Source organism: Protopterus annectens, chromosome 5.part0 (genome assembly GCF_019279795.1).
Source record: "Protopterus annectens isolate FY-2018-M chromosome 5.part0, PAN1.0, whole genome shotgun sequence".
In the NCBI taxonomy this organism is placed as follows: domain Eukaryota; kingdom Metazoa; phylum Chordata; order Ceratodontiformes; family Protopteridae; genus Protopterus; species Protopterus annectens.
Genome location: NC_056735.1, coordinates 1,899,748,139 through 1,899,765,203, shown reverse-complemented (window position 1 = coordinate 1,899,765,203; position 17,065 = coordinate 1,899,748,139). Strand labels below are relative to the sequence as shown.

The window sequence follows — 17,065 nt, the reverse complement described above, 5'->3', positions numbered from 1 at the left end:
ATCATGTTGATCAGGAACAAATGCAGGAATGGTTAAGGAGAGGCGAATTCTATCCAAGAGATGAAAGGTTAATATTGGCAGCCCAAGATCGTGGGTTACGTACATGTTGGTTTACAAAATCTATTGAACATGTGGGAGAAACAGACAAATGTAGGTTTTGTAAAACTGAATTGGAAACAATTGCACACCTTGTTGCAGGCTGTGACATACTAATGGCAGAAGGACTGTATACTGAAAGGCATAATAATGTGGCAAGATTGTTGCACTGTGAATTGTGCAAACATTATGGTACTGAAGTGACTAAAAACCCTGGAAACATGAACCACAAAGCATCATAGAAAATGAAGAAGTTTCTATCACATGGGACCACCCATTATCAACAGTTCAAAAGATAGAGGCTAGAAAACCGGATATAGTGGTTCAAGAAAAGAAGACAATAGTAACACTAATCATTGAAATCATCACACCCAGTGACTACAGTGCCTTGCATACAGACAGATACAAAGTCATAAAATATCAAGATCTGCAGGCAGAAACAAGAGGAATGTGGAAGAAAGATACTCAGACAGCTCCAATAGTAGTAGGAGCAACAGGTCTTATAAAAAAAATCTACAATAGTATTTAGATATGTCACCAATACATGTATCTCTGTACGAATTGTAGAAGGAGACATTACTGGGCACATTGTGGGTGCTCCGAAGAGTACTTTTGGCTGACATCAAAGACTGAAACAATACTAATTTCATGAACTTTAATCATACCTTGACTTATGAATGGGGTCCATTCCCATCATGGTATTAGAAACCCAGAAGAATTGGGAGAAATTAATAGAGCAAAAACAACTGTGCATGAATGCTCACAATAGCTTTGGATGACATACATTATAAATAAAAAGAAAATCTTGTGTGAACCCAAATTCCAGGATTGCTCTGACAAATATATCACTAAACCCTATCAAATGTCTCCACAATATTCAACTTTACTATTTACTACTCGCAATTTTTCTCTGCTTTGTTTGTGCAACCTACAACAGCATCTCTGTCTTTAATGTACTGGGGGTTGGGGTTTGGCATAATTGTTAGACTGTTTACATAAGAAACACAAGGTGCAGTGTTTTATTCTCAAATAGGATAACTGGCTATGTTTAAAATGGCCCAAAAGGGTAGTTGGCCTAGTACTGACCCATGACCCAATCTCAAAAGTTTCTCTCTCAAGTCTAGACTGTTTATTTGCTATTTATTGTGGTAGACAACATGCCAGCCTTTTGCTGTGACTGATAAAAAAATATAACTTAAAATTACAATTCAGAATAAAAAGCAGTTGATAAGATGAAAGTAGCCTAAGGTCCTTACTTTCCTGACACTACTGCCTGCTTCCAAGAAAAGGAAATCTCCTTCGACTTGAAAATGCGATTAAATAGTTTAAGCAGATAGGGTACCAGTTTCAAGCAAATATAGTACTAATTTCTTCCCAGTAATTGTGCATGACTCTAAAAAGATACCTTCACAATCTGGAGTTTTACCACTGCCTGCCCTTTCAATAATTTTGTTAGTTCTACTTAAAGTACTGTATTCTTCAATGCAGCCAAATTTCCTTTGCCACTTTCAGTAACCGCAACATTTGGCAAATTAAATCTTATTTTTGTAGTCACCCCAAACTTTCTGAGCCCTCTATAACTGCTGATAACTTTCACAAGCTATCTCAACTGTTAATACTGGATCTTTACTAAAAATTGCTCCTGTACTCTGTTTTTTAAACTGCTACAATCATTTGTAATCTTTACTTTCTTAATTCAGCTGCCTGTTGGCATAATCAACAACCCCTTTTTTCCCATTTTGTACGTGGTTGGGATGTCACATCAACAGTGCCCATCACCTACAGCTAATGTTTACACCATGTTTTATTCAGATGAAATGTAAAAACATCCAATTAAGAGATTCCTGTACACATTGTAATTATCTAACAACCCCCCACTCTAATGTCATCTTTTCTACTTCTCTGTAGTGTCAAATCACCCTCATAAAATTTGGTTTTCATTGATTGCTTTTGTTACGTAAAGCATCCTGCCCTTTTCTCCATGTATGGCGCTATAGTTCTTTACTGCCAGTTTCACTTCACGCTGTTTTGTCTCTCTTCACTGTCAAAAACTACTGAACCGTCTCCATTTCAACCAACTTATTTCCTATCAACTGTTTGTGCCAGTCAAAAAATTACTCATGCTTTAAATGATGCATCAGAAAATGACAATGCCTTTCTAATCAAACAGGAACTAGAATAGGTAAAGGACATTCAAAAAGAGCATAATCCGACATCACAATAGGGTAAGTCTTTACTGCTTTCCATAACAATGCATATTTCACAGTTAATATATCTTGCAAATCCTTGATCTAGGTGTATGCTGTCTAAAAACAGTAGGCATACTGATGAATCTTTGAATAATCAAGACATTTGTTAAGCTCATGTCCTTAGCAAAAATACCTACATATCATTCAACTTTAGAAAGTAATAAGTATTAAGTCTACCTCTAACATCTAAAACATTCACTTCTGTATTCCAATTTCCTAGATACAAGACAAAACCCTTCCTGAAAAGTAATAATTTCCCTAATCATTAAAGGAAATTCTCTATGTTGTACTCTGGGTCAAATGTAAACTCTAAACAGTAATACGAATTGCCCTAATAAGACCTTTCAAACCAAAACATCAGCCCTGCATATCTATCAGTGTTTTCTTGAGTACCAAACAGTAGTTCTAGTTAGTCGGTATTATCACATCTCTCCACATTGCCTCTTGAAAAGATTATAACAACCTATGCAACCAACAATCACATACACATGCTTGCTCACTGAGGTGCCTGCAGTGCGATTACCCAATTCTTAAACCACATCAAATAAGGTGCATTAGTCAAGGGCATTAATATTTCATATAAAAAATGCATTCCACATCTATCAAGTGATTATTGTACCATCTTCTAAAAGTATTCACCAACTATGGTACAACAGCAATTAAATTACCATCTGTAAAATAACTACTGCTCAAGTATCCTTGAAATAAACTAAAACTGTACTATCCTTTTATTTCAAAAAATGTTTAACAACCTATATCAAACAAGAACAAGTATTTACACAAACACATAATACAGCCTGGCACCATTAAAATAATTAACTTTTTAAACCCTTAATGTTCATAATTTTATATTTTGTTTTTCTCTTTATAATTAATTTCATATTTACATTATTTTAAATAGTTTTTGTCCTGTATATTTAGCTTTACTTTTGTTTGCTGGGGCTTTTCCCCTCGGGTCTCCACTGAAAATGGGTTTGTTTGCAAACTCAGTTGGACTAACCCGGTTAACAAATGTGAAATAAATAAAGTTAAATACATCCAATGAGTGTTCATCAAAATTTTAACTAATTTACTCTGTCTAGCAGTCTGATAATTAAAAATCCTAGGTGTTCCATAACTGCCCCACTTTGATATGCCTCTTATTAAATGGCAAGATATTCTAAATTAAACAAATTTCTGGAAAATTAAAACTCTTCTATACAGAGCAAGAAAATCCAAAAACTGACAGGAAAGGTTTTAAGCCTATCATCAAAAATTGTATACCTGCTTTGGCCTCCTACCTAGTCCAGGTGTCATGGTACCCAATAATACATTTTGAGAGGAGGAGGCACACACACCACAGTTTGTCATTTTACAATCAAAATGTCCATAAGTTTTAATAGCAGATCTTCAAACACTCAAGACTTGACCTCTCTGTCACTTAATCAATACATAACCAGTCAGGTAATTCTTATTCATGTGTGGTCATGAAACACCAAATAAACAATGACTGTAGTTGTAGAAAATTTGTACACATGCCTTCATATATATCATGGTCAACACTTCTTCCAATGATTCAACATGCCTGCTAGAATCAAAGGGACCAAAAACAGCAATCTACCCTGTTTTTATCTCCACAAGACTCTGCAGTATAAACAAAAATTAGTCCTGCTACCTTTCAGCTCAAGGCAGGTAAAAGACTTAACTATTACTAGCCCAAGATACATATTATTAACTTCACGACAAAATAACATACAGCTCAAGAACAATGTCAAACTGAAAGTCCCAATAAAAAGGTCCATTGTCCAAACACTCACATCTCACACTGCATATCATCTAGCTTGATTATCCACACAATGAAAGTGCAGCTGTGTACACTTCAAATAAATGTAGATGTTCGAGTGTATTCACTGTTGCAGTCATCACATTTGGGTGATCTGCCTGCAAGTAGCCCTCAGTCGGCCTGAATACCAGAGTCTTGGGATTTCTGCGTAGGATGCTGTCACTTCTTCCATGACGTCAGGTCGTCAGGGGTATAAAACATGCAGCCAATGCCATTACATCAGTTTTTCTTGCCCCAAATGTCAGGAGCCCCCCAAATAGGAAGCAATTACATGGTATGGAACACCCCCAGCAAAAAGCAAATACCAATGATATAAGATATGCAAAACAAAAAAGACAGGCAGAAGTAAAGAGAAGTCAGGGGGCTGGAGGGAGGGTAACCAGGACTGCAACAGTGAATACACTCGAACATCTACATTTATGGCAAGTGTACACAACTGTATTATGTTCTTCGTGTTTCACTGTTGCAGTCATCACATTTGGGTTGATTCCCAAAGCTGAGGATGGGTGGAGGTAGTTAAGAAGCATTAGGGCTGGCAGTCAGGCCCTGTAAGACTGCTGTGGCAAATCCAGCTCTGGATTTAGAAAAGATAGGTAAGTGGTAATGCTTGGTGAAAGTGTGTACAGAGCTCCAGATTGCAGCTTCCAGGATTTCTCTGGTAGGGACTCCCCTGAGAAAAGCTGTAGAGGTTGATGTAGCCCTAGTGTAATGTGTTCTAATCCCCTGTGGGGTAGGTTTCCCATGGTGTTTGTAGCAGAAATGGATTCAGTGTGCTATCCATTTAGAAATGGTTTGCTTTGAAATGGCCTTGCCCTCTGCCCCTGCAACAAAGCTGATTAGCAGCTGGTCAGATTTTCTGAAAGGCTTAGTCTTGTCCAGATAGAACCTAAGCTGCCTGTGCATGTCCAGGGAGTGCAGGATCCTTTCCCCTTTATTCTGAGGATCAGGGAAAAAAGTTGGCAAATGAATGGATTGGTTCAAAGCCATACTAGATACCACCTTGGGCATAAATGATGGGTTAGTCCTGATGGAAACCCTGTCCGCCTGGAAGATAATGAACGGTTCCACGGCCATAAGGGCCTGCAATTCAGACACTCTTCTTGCTGAAGTGATGGCTAGAAGTAAAGCTGTTTTCCATGAGTGGAATTTTAACTCTGCTGTAGCAGCAGGTACAAAGGGTGGAAGCGTGAGCTTTTCCAATACAAAGTTAAGGTCCCAGGCTGGAGTGGGGGGGTCATACATTTTTGGCTCCTCTCAGGAACTGTTTGACCAGAGGATGAGAGAGCAGGGGTGGCTCAGTATTATAATGAGCTGAGATGGCAGAGGCATGAATCTTAATTGAAGAGAAGTATGGGTCTTTGTGGAGCATTTCTGTTAAGTAATCTAGTATATGAGGTAAGCTGGGCACAGTTGTGTCCATTCCCTGAGAATGGCTCCAGGAACAATATATTTTCCACTTTTCTGAATAGGATTTTCTAGCAATAGGCCTCCTTGCCTCCAGAATAACATCCAGCACCTGCTTACTAAGGATTGCTGGTGATGAGCTCAGGGGATGGGCCAGACTGCTAGGTTCAGGGTCTGTAGCTGAGGGTGCAAAATCTGGCCCTCCTGCTGGGACAGTAGGGAAGGGGTCTGAGGCAGGTGCCATGGTGGCACTACTGTCAGACTGCGCAGAAGAGGGTACCAGTGCTGGTGTGGCCAGTCTGGTGCAATCAGGATTGTCCCTGGCTTGTCCTGTTTGATCTTCAGTAGAACCTTCGGGAGGAGAGGCAAAGGTGGAAAGGCATAGATTGAGAGGCTTTCCCAGGAAATGGACAGGGCATCCACTTTCCAAGCTTGGCTGTAGGGAGTTCTGGTGCAATATTTGCTCAATTGATAGTTCTGAAGGGAAGCAAAGAGGTCCACCTCTGGTGCCCCCCACCTGTGCCTCAAATGCTTGAATATTTTGGGTTCCAGTTTCCAGGCGTGTGGGTCCATGAGATTTCTGCTTGTCGTCTGCCAGTGAATTTAGTTTGCCTGGCAGGAATTGAGCTTGCAGATGCACTTGGTTGCTTCAAGGCTGTGTTCCACAGAGCCATGGCTAATCTGCAGAGTGGGTAGGAATGTGTTCCCCCTTACTTGTTTATGTACCACATAACTGTGATGTTGTCTGTCTTTACCAATAGTTGTCCTGGACGAATAAGGTCTTTGAAAGTTGTCAGAGCATTCTGTACAGCTAACATTTCTTTTTGATTGATATGCAGGTGCATTTGCTTTGGGCTCCATTTGCCTTGAATGCATTGTCCTGCCATGTGAGCCCTCCATGCATAGTCTGATGCGTCTGTTGTTAGGGTTTGGGCGGCAGGGGATGAATGAAAGGGAGTCCCTTGTTGTAGTAGCAGGCCTCTGCCCACCAAAGGAACTCTGTCCTTAGGCAAGGAATGGACAGGAATCATTGTTTCCAGGTCCTGAGAATGCTGACACTAGAGACTTTTTAAGTACCACTGAAGTTTCCTCATATGCAGTCTTGCATATGGAAATAGTAGAATGCAAGAGACCATGAACCCTAGGGCTTGCAGTATTTTTCTTGCAGATAGCTGGGTTTTGGTGGCCAGTAGATTGAAGTAGTTTGTCAAATAAATTTGTTTTCTGGAGTGAGGAATGCCATCTAGGAAGTTGTGTTCAAGCTTGCTCCCAGGAATACAATCTGTTGGCTGGGTACAAGATGTGATTTCTTTTCGTTGATGGTGAACCCCAGTGAAGTTAGAAGTCTCTTTACAAATGTCAGGTGCTGTAGTAGCAATTCCTGACTGTCCGCCTGAATCAGGCAATCATCCAAGTATGGGTAAATCTGAATTGTTCTCTGCCTGCAATATGCAATGGCTGGAGCTAGGCATTTTGTGAATACCCTGGGTGCAGTAGATAAGCCAAAGGGAAGTGCAGAGAACTGATAGTGCATACAGCCTGCTCTGAAATGTAGGTATTTCCTGCAAGATTCCCTTAAGGGGATGTGCAAATAAGCTTCTTTTAAGTCTAGGGTTGCTAGCCAGGAGTCCTTGGCTAGCATAGGAAGCAACTGTTGGAGAGTAAGCATTTTGAATTTTGGAACCACCAGAAAGGTTTTGAGAATAGACAGATCCAGGATAGGATGCCAAGAGTTTTCTTTTCTGGGTACCAGGAACAGTCTGGACTAAAAGCCTTGTCCCCTTTGTTCTGCTGGGACAGGCTGAACAGCCTTGATACTGAGAAGAGAAAGTACTTGCTTTTGGGCCTCTGCCCACTGGTTTGGGGGGAAGGTCTGGCTTGGGGTTGGGAGTGAGTGGAAGTGGAATCTGTATCCTTGGGAAACTATTTAAGACCCATCTATCCTGGGTAATGTACTCCCAGTTTTTGGCATGCAGGGCAAGTTTCCCTCCTAAAGGTGCAAGTACTTGGGCAAGGCTTGGAAGAGTTAAGGATAAGTCATTGCGAGATTTTTACCATAGGATGGCGGCTTACTATTCCCTGTTTTGGAGGTGGGAGCACTCCATTGCTTAGATCTGTGCATACCCTGAGACTGTAGTCTTGGTGGTCTGCTGCCCCTGGGTTTGGACTGAGAAGGTCTGGGAGGGACTGAAAAAGACCAGTTTTTAGAAGGCCAATGCCTACTGAATCTAGGTGGCTGTCCTTGTAAGAAATCTTTAACAGTTTGCATAGATTTGGCTTTTTCTTCCATCCTTTTGAGGACATCATCTACTTTATTGCCAAGTAGACACTCTTGGTTTAATGGTGCATCTAGTAATTTTTCTTTGACATGGTCTGGCAAGATTTGTTCCTTAAGCCAAGCATGCCTTCTAAGAACAGACCCAGTGACAGCAGCTCTGCAAGATGTTTCTAAGGCATCAAAACCACATTGCAAAGTATGTTTACCAACTTGGTTGGCAGAATGTATTAACTCTTGTAAATCTTTGTTCTGCACAATCAGGAATCAACATCATTTTCTGTTTAATTAGTTCCATAATATGTTGCTGATACTTTAACATAAGAAACTGGCAATTTAAAGCCTTGATGGCAACAGTAGCAGAGGTGTATTCCTTCTTACCCCATCTGTCTACAGCCCTAGAATCCCTGTCTGAAGGGGTAGGGTTTTTGGCCTTTGCAGCCTTAATGCCTTTAGGTCCCTGGGAAATGATCTCTGGATCAGCAGCAGGATTCTTAAAGAGGAATTTGTGGGAGTCAGGTACTCTATAGTACCTGTCAGGTTTCCTGGGAGCTGGATGCAAAGTATCAGGAGTAAGGCTAGATTCCAAGAAGACATCATCTACAATTTCAAGAACAGGAGGGATAGCTAGAGGCCTATCCTGAGGCAAGTTTAAAAATTCCCTGAGACTTTTTTTGGACTGACAGTAGTCCTGGCTCTCCCAGCAGAAATGCTCTCTAAGGGTATGCAGGGTTTCACCAAAAGAAAAATATTCTGGTGGGGAAGCAGAGGGAATGGAATCCTCTGCATCAGAATCCTCATAGGTAGTTAAGGGTATGCCCTGGTAATCAGAAGTGTCAGAGTTATCAGACTCCTGATCTGAAGAATCAGAAGGAAAATCAGTTCTTGGTCTTTTTGAGGGGGAAGGCGGACTTCCCTTAATTAAAGTATTAAGGTCTTCAGACATTCTAGGCATTTGTTTTTGTGGCATGTGGGCCTGAGAATGCGCTTTGGTCATCGGTTTCCTAGGGGAAGTGCGAACTCTAGGCCTGAGAAATTTGGTATTTTTGGTTTGAAACGAAGTTGTCGGTTTAATATGAAAAACCGGAAGGCCTGAATACACCCTCAGAAGCTGGTGCTTGCACAGAGGCTCTGGACCCATCCAAGGTAGAGACATGCGCAGGTTTCATAGTCGAAGAAGCATCTCGCGGCATACCGGACTCCAAATGGGTCTCATTAGAGGCCTGCGAATCTGTAGAAGTGGGTATCAGGGGCTCTGAAAGCACCTCACTGAGTACCGGCGGACTGGTGAATAGCTTAACAGTAGCGGCGTCGGCAGTTTTGGGCCTATGTTGTCTGTCTCTGTCTTTATCCTTACGTTTTTTTGGAAGATCGGTAGCCGGATGGCTTATCGAAGCCATTTCGGAATACGGAGATCGAGAGCAAAAAATTTAGTGACAAAAATAGCCCGACGACAAATAGTTCGGGCATTGAACAAGGCACAAAACTGACAGCGAGGGACATCGTGGTCTGGGCCTAAACAGATGATGCAGTAGGAATGAAAATCTATGTGAGGTATTTGCTTTCCACAGGCAAGACAATTATTAATTTTTTCTGACATTGGTTAGAGCAAGAAAAAAGGATCCCCAACGGTGTACTTATCTTTTAGAAGACTTCAGGTCTGAAACTCAAAAAATGAAAATTTCAGGAGGCAGACGACTGGCACTTGCGAACTGCTTTAGCTTCGGGCACCGTACAGCAAGAAAGACTGATTTAATGGCATCGGCTGCATGTTTTAATCCCAAGACTCTGGTATTCAGGTCGACTGAGGGCTACCTGCAGGCAGATAACCCAAATGTGTTGACTCCAACAGTGAAACACGAAGAACATCTACTTTTTGTTGCTGATCTATACGATCTTTAAATATACCTTTTTCTTGACTCACAGCTATCCAACATGCTTTCAGTTTATTCAGGATAACCCCCAACAGTCTCCAGTTAAATGGTTTGTTAGGTCTGCTGAATCCTCCTCACCCTGTGTTGGCACACGTTCTCAAAAGGCTAAAAGGGCCAGGAACCAGTTAAAGTTTTAAATCCTCAAGGAAAATAAACTCCAAAAAAACAGTACACCAAACTAAATTTTATACACTTTGAAAAAAGCTGGATACAACAAGCAAGATTTTAACTTTCATAATCCACATTCTCTTATGAAGCAAAAATCTGCACCATCTCAAAGTCTGAACAAAGTAGTTGTTTTCAAAAAACACTCACTTCTTATCCAGTTTACATAACTTGCCTAGTCACCAAAGTATTTACAAAATCTGATCTTTAAATTTAAATGTTTCAAAACATACATCAGCTGGTGTGAGATGAATGTTGAACCTGTAGAAAAAAGTCTTCAAGCCCTTTCAATTTTAATCTGACATGAATACAAGTCCAGTCCAACTCACCAACTTTTCTTCTACACTGACAAAACTGTCACCGTCTTCTTTTTCCATTGTCAATAATACATACTTTTTCTCCTATGCAGCTCTCATGATTAACTTGTTTCTCCTTTACAACCTCCAACTCAGTCAACAACCAAACATTAATAAATAAAATAACGTATGAATAAACACACTTGCTTTCACCTACTTAACTGCCAAAAGTAACTGCTCAAATGCACCTTCTATGTTACCACTATCTTTAACTTCTCATGCAAAGCTTTCAGAAGAAACACAGCCTTATCACCATATGCAAAGTGAACTACAGCCAAATCCAGTGATTTGGATAAACTAATAAAATATCAACCTTCTTTTCATTTTTCCCATTTTCTGTCATCTAAACCACTACAGTAATGACTTGCTTACTGGTACATCACCTCTGTGTATGTTCAAGCAACTAAATAATAAAAGCAGCTTAGTTACAACAGCACATCTCACTAAAGGACTGAAACCAGAAGTCTCCAGACAACTGAATACTTCAGCTGTCTGCATAGGTTCTGTTAAATAACTGTCTTCAAAAAAATAAGGTAATTGTACTACTACTGCTATATTCTAAAAAATGTTATTCTACTACTCACTGCTCATAAATGATTTTTGTGTATGTGATTGCCTTCCTCAAAGTGCACAACTACCCTCTAATTTTAGTAACTGAACAGCTTTGAGTCATTTTTCATAATCATGCCACTGAATACAACAGCTTTATTAGATAACAAAGGTAACAGTTAAACACGGAATATGTTAACATATAAATTACGCCTACAATGGTGCAGTTGTATCCGGTTCTTAAAACCAAGAAAGAAGTAAAATACTGTGTGATATGCTTCTACCACTCAGCTGAAATACTGCTCACGCTATTAAAACTAACAGTAAGTAAGCAAAAAATTTGCCATTAACTACTGCATATACAGTTACATTACTGTGGCAATCACTACTTTTAGGGTGCTTTGTAATGAATAAATTTGTGCAATTAGGAAAAATGACAGTTTAAAATGCTATTGGCAATAATGACTGAGTATATATTATCAAAAAGGAGTACACTCTAAGATGTTTAATCAGGATCTCCTTCAACCAGGGAACACTGGAGGACATCTGCCTTCTTGGGAGCCAAGGAATTACTATTGAGGTGCTTCCAAACTGCATATATGACTCCATCACTGATCTTGTGTTCCACGGAAGGGATGATGTACAGTTCCTCCTGTCAGAGACATTTATTCAGGTGTTTTGGGGATGGATGGAGAACACAGGTCATTCCATTGCTGACTTTTATTAACTAGAGAGTTTCTCCAAAGCAGGGGGTTCATTCAGTGGGGAAATGTAGGGGGAGAATCCTCACTGTCCTTAACTACCTCAAAAACTCTCTCAGGCAGAGTACGAAACTGGTCCGTCAGGATCAATGCTCTATCCTGATCAACAATTTTTTAAATAAATAAAAAATAAAGTCTAGGGCTCCTGGAGCCTGTAAATTCCTCTCCCAGGGATGGAGGGGGACAGGAAGAGGAAAAACTGTGCAGGGATAGGAAAGGCCTGTAAACAGAACTGGCACTGCCACCAGAGGCCATGTTCCAATGTTTTCTAATGGTATGCTGTGCTCCCAAACCAGCGAAGCGAGGTTCTGAGTGTCTGATCTGTGAACCTTGGCATGGGGTGCTTTTTTTGGACCCTCCTCACTCTGGGTTATTAAGTCTTGCTTTGCCTAGGGCAACCTAGGGGGAATAATTTTCGGTCCTGTGTGCTAACACTTAGCTTTTGTCTGAGTACTTTAGGGACCAGTACATGGCAGCAGGCTGTGCCCCCCCCCCCAATGTAGTGTACTTTTCACTGGCTCCTCATTGTCCAGCAAAGTGGAATTCTCATTCTAAATGTCCTTGTTAATCAAGACTAAGGACATAGCACATGGGTCCAATAAGCTGTCTTGGAGATACACTTTCCTTAAAGAGGGTGTAATGTGCGGATGTCCCCTGTTTCTCCAACAACTAACACTGTTCCATCAAAGGCTTGGGACTATGTGAGGACTTTTTCTGGTGATCCTTGTGCAGTACACATTTGACTATAACCATTCAGATGGCTAAGTGGATGTACTGATGCTTATGGCAGTGCTTCATGTCATGGCTCTCTTCCAGTCTTTAAAGACAAACCTCCTGCAGGTCTTGGATCAGGATTCTATTTGTTTTCATGTTGCAAATAACTTTCCTACTATTAATTCTGTAATTTTCCCCCAAATGGATGTTATACTTGCAATACAGAAGGAATTGTGTATATATTTTGAAATGTCTATATAACAAGTTTTATGTAGGTGAAAGTAAACAAAAGTTTAAAGTGCGTCTTCAAGAACATATAAGGGACATTAAAAAAGTTAACTGTGATAGTCCTTTAGCTATGCATTTTAAAGAATTTCATGCAAGTCTTTTTAAACTGTTGCAAGGTTGTGTTTTTAGAACAAGTGAGGTCTATTTTTTTAGACCCTGTAGCAGTAAAAGAAAAATTTTTGTGTAAAGAAGCACTTTTTACATTGAAACTTGATACCTTGGTTCCCAAGGGTTTAAACAGAACTTAACTGGAAGTATTTGATTTAATTAATTGTTTAATTGACTGAGTGAGTGAGTATATATGGGGTGAGGGAAGTTGCAGTGTATTTGTACTCCTTGAAAGCTTAACAGCCGAGGCACTAGTGTGCATGAAAAGAGAATAAACTTTTTTGCTTGAAGACTGTGCCTTCCTTTTGTGGTTCCATTACATTTTGCTTGGACTTGCAGTGGCTGCTTGGATCATGATTTGGCTGCCAAAAGAACATTTAGATATTATATTTAAGAATTTGCCTAACAGCAAGAGGTTCTCCGGTTCAATCCTTGGCTGGGGTGCCTTCTGTGCGGAGTCTGCATGTCCTCCCTGTGGTTGCGTGGGTTTCCTCCGGGTGCTCCGGTTTCCTCCCACATCCCAAAGACATGCTGTAGGTGGATTGGACACTCTAAATTGGCTCTAGGTGTGAGTGAGTGGGTGTGTGCCTTCTGTGGAAGGTTGGGGCACCGGGCTGGCAACTCGACACCGTAAAAACTCCACTGCCAATCATGAGCGGACAGATGATCTGCTGTGGTGACCCCTAACCGTGAAAAGCCGAAAGAAGAAGAAGAAGAACATGGGTATTTCTCTACACTGCTTGTGACACTAACAAAACATATTGGAGAGACAGATAAATCTCCCAGAGATTGCCACTCTTCTGAAATAATCTTCCACTTCATGTGAAGCAGAGCTCCTCAATGACCTTATTTAAACGCAACCTTGACAATTGGATGGGTGACTGCAAATTCACCCTGGGGGTGGCACCTATGTCCCTCATGGACAGGAATAGTTGGTGTTGATCAAAGAATCACTCTGCTAACAATGACCATCTAATTAGGGTACACAGGTTTTTTACACAGCTACGCTTGTAAAGTCTCTAGGGCCATTAGCCTAGTAACCTTCTATGAACCTACGAAAATATGTAACAAGACAGGAAAAAATCAAGATTAAGACAGAAACAGTGAATGTAGAGAAACAAATTTGTCAAACAAAGTAAAACTGGTGGGGGGAGCCACAGTAACCTTTTGGTACTCAGCAAAGGCCTTAAAATGGTGTTGCACGGAGCTCTAGCACAAAGACATGTAGCACCATGAAGGGCTGTTTCTGCAGCCATGCTGAAAGTTAATGAGGCAATTTAGGAGAGAGGCATATGCTAATTAGCTATGTTCTTTATAACTGCTTCCAGGAAGGCATCTACACACTGATTGATTCAAGAAATCAATCAACACAGCAAGTTGCATCATGTCGCAGTACTGAAAATGGCCTAAACAGAAGGTGGAATTCAAATACACCCCCGACCTTGGAAGAATTCTACACTTTACTGAAGACAACTGCATTGATGGAAATAAATATCAAAGAACTACGAATCTTTCTCAGGCCATTGGTAAATAATCCTTGGAAGAAAGTTATATCTTTGTTGGATACTCTGCAATAATCAATATTGTATCTCTGATAACTGATCTGTTAATTCTATATTTAATAATATACAGTGTATATAACTGAAAGTCAGGCTATTGTAAATATTGTATATAGTTGTTTAAAATTATATTTAAAAATATTATGTAAATGTTACTTTAACTGACAATAAAAAAAATATTTGAGGAAAATGGCCTAAACTTCGCATTCAACTCCCAAACATCAATGGCACAGGGATCATGGGGTGGGTGAAGCCACTAGACACTAGGGATATCCTACTTTTAAGTGTCATGACAGCACTGACTTCAGTAAAGGGACTGGGGGGGGGGGCACACTAGACACCAGGGAGTCTATGTGCAACAGTACACAGGCCACCAGGGCAAAAACAAATGTATCATAACGGCACTTAAACTAGTACGTTGACTGGTTGGAAGGGGGCACCCTAGTCACTATGAAATGGATTGGAGGAACCAGTGGAGGACACACAAGTCAGGGACAGGTACAGCATCTGTGATGTGTATGAATGGGACAGTGACTAGGGGGAATGCCAATGACTATACGAGCAACAGATTTCTACCGGGCTGATCTGCACATTATGGTAGTAACTGCAATTCAGAAACAAATTAACTGATAATGACGTCTTTCCTCATTGCAGGTAACATGTCTCTGAGCTGCAAAATACTGCATTTTGGGAGCAGGGCCTAACGGCTTAAACTAGGCCCTTTAATGAATTCCCAGGTAAGTTAGTGTCACTCAGCAGACTGAAATAAAACTATTTTATAAGGAATGGAAGATCACCCTGTTTCTTAAAAAAAGGCACAAGCAGAAATGTCATTTAACATGCCTCTCTACTGGGAAAATACAACATTTTAGACAACAGAATTCCAAAATTCTATGTGCTTTAACTACAATAATGGTAAGACACCTCAGAACCAGTAATGGTTAAGTAATATTAAAAGCAAAAAATGCGGGTTTCTTATACTCAACACTACAATGAGCAGGATGAAGCCTACTTTTTAACATACACATGACAATGAAAGGAAGTACTTCTGTTCCAGAAGTCTACACAGATTCCACATAATATCTGATATAGTACCTATAAATGTGAGTTGAAATGCTACAAGACATTCATTATTTTAAATGCCAGATGCTCCTTCTTACCCTTCCTAACATCTGCCAGCCAATTATACCCCCCTTGATCTTTTAACTGTGATGTAGTAACTCCTACCACAAATGACCATTCTGATCTCTAGCTCTGCTGATCAGCAAACTGTGAACAGACCAATATTCACAAGGATCACATCCAATCCTACCATGCTGAGGGATTAAGTCTTGACTGCACCCCAGATGACCTGTGTTCACCTACAGGCATGGACACTTCATATATTAAGCTGTTTGAAAGAGCAAGTGTGTGTGTGTGTGTGTGTGTTTCTAAGTAGCTTTCAAAATAATTCCACTAAAACATAAAAACAGTACTTCATAAGGATCAGGTGGAATGCTTTTCCTTTTTCACTTTTGCAGGGTATGATTCTCATTGTCTATCATACTGGATATTACACCACACTGGCAAGCACATCTTAGAAACAGTGCATCATACTTGTAAATTAAATCATGTGGAATGGATGCTGAATGCAAGCTGGTGTACTACATGGCAGCCAGTGAAAATTAATTACACAGAATCTACAAGCACGTAAAAGCTTTGTAAAATGAAGTACCCTCAAGCTGCTATCTTCTCCCATTCTCCTGGGGTCTTAAATCCATGTTTCTAATGTTAACTACCTAGAAATTAGGTAATTATCAGAAATATGGAATCATGACTATTAGAATATCAGAAATTCAATATCTTTTTAATGAATTAAGTGAGAATTCAGCAGCTAATGTGGTAATCCATCTTTTGAAGCAAGGTTAACAGCAATGACACTTTACAGAATTTCCTAGTCAGTATAGTTAAATTCAATGAAATCCGTCTGCAAATAAGTCTGACATACCTGGCTGTGCCCAAGGCTGCTGTGAAAGATTATACTTCGGCCCACCTTGACTAACCATAGTTTTCAGTGCAGTGACCTACAAAAAGGAAAAGAAAGAAAGAAATGGTTAGAAATGTATTTTTTCTGTTTCATCAGCTTACAAAGAATATGGGAGGGTGACGCTCTCCCTTCAGGTGAAACATTTAATTTGGCCAGTGATGCTCATGGCTAATAAAGGGAAAATGAGGAGACAGAAAAGATATAGAAGAAATTATGAGATTTATGGAAAACATTAAGAAGGAGGGTAAACTTCAAAGAGGCAAGCCACAAAATGTTTTACAAAAGTAGCATCTGTGGAGTCACATACTGGAAGGATACAAATGAGGGGAAAAATGTAGGGTGTCCCTAGATTACTAAGCAAAAAGGGAAGATGAAATGGAGATAAAATACAAAACGGGTTATCATCTGCTTATGTATGGGTAGTGGAGTAGAAAGGCACACTCTTTTATACTGACACAAGATATATATAAATGTGCTTTTACTTTTCAATTTGTTTCACTAAATTGTTTTCTAGATTCAGTTGTATATGACAAAAAGGTTCTGCAAGTGTCAAAAAACTGTGCAAGAGGAAAAAACAAATCACCATTATTAATAAACATTTTGTCAAAAAGTAATGAAAGTTTTGTACAACATTCTGTGGGAAAAAAAGTATAACTTTATATAATTTTATGTACTGAAGAACTTTTGTTCTCCTAATTCAAAGACTTCATTGCAGTCAATGTTATATTAAAATAATGCTGCTGTACAAATAAACAAATA

General features: G+C 39.9%; 1 protein-coding gene across 1 annotated transcript in view; it reads right to left on the bottom strand.

Moving 5' to 3' along the window:
- The window catches only part of COG3 (component of oligomeric golgi complex 3), a 1,722,808-nt gene that overhangs the window by 95,542 nt on the left and 1,610,201 nt on the right, over positions 1 to 17,065 (bottom strand). The window contains exon 19 of the mRNA XM_044072049.1: positions 16,268 to 16,343. Coding sequence (XP_043927984.1) covers positions 16,268 to 16,343 — 76 coding nt within the window. The remainder of the gene's footprint in view (positions 1 to 16,267; positions 16,344 to 17,065) is intronic.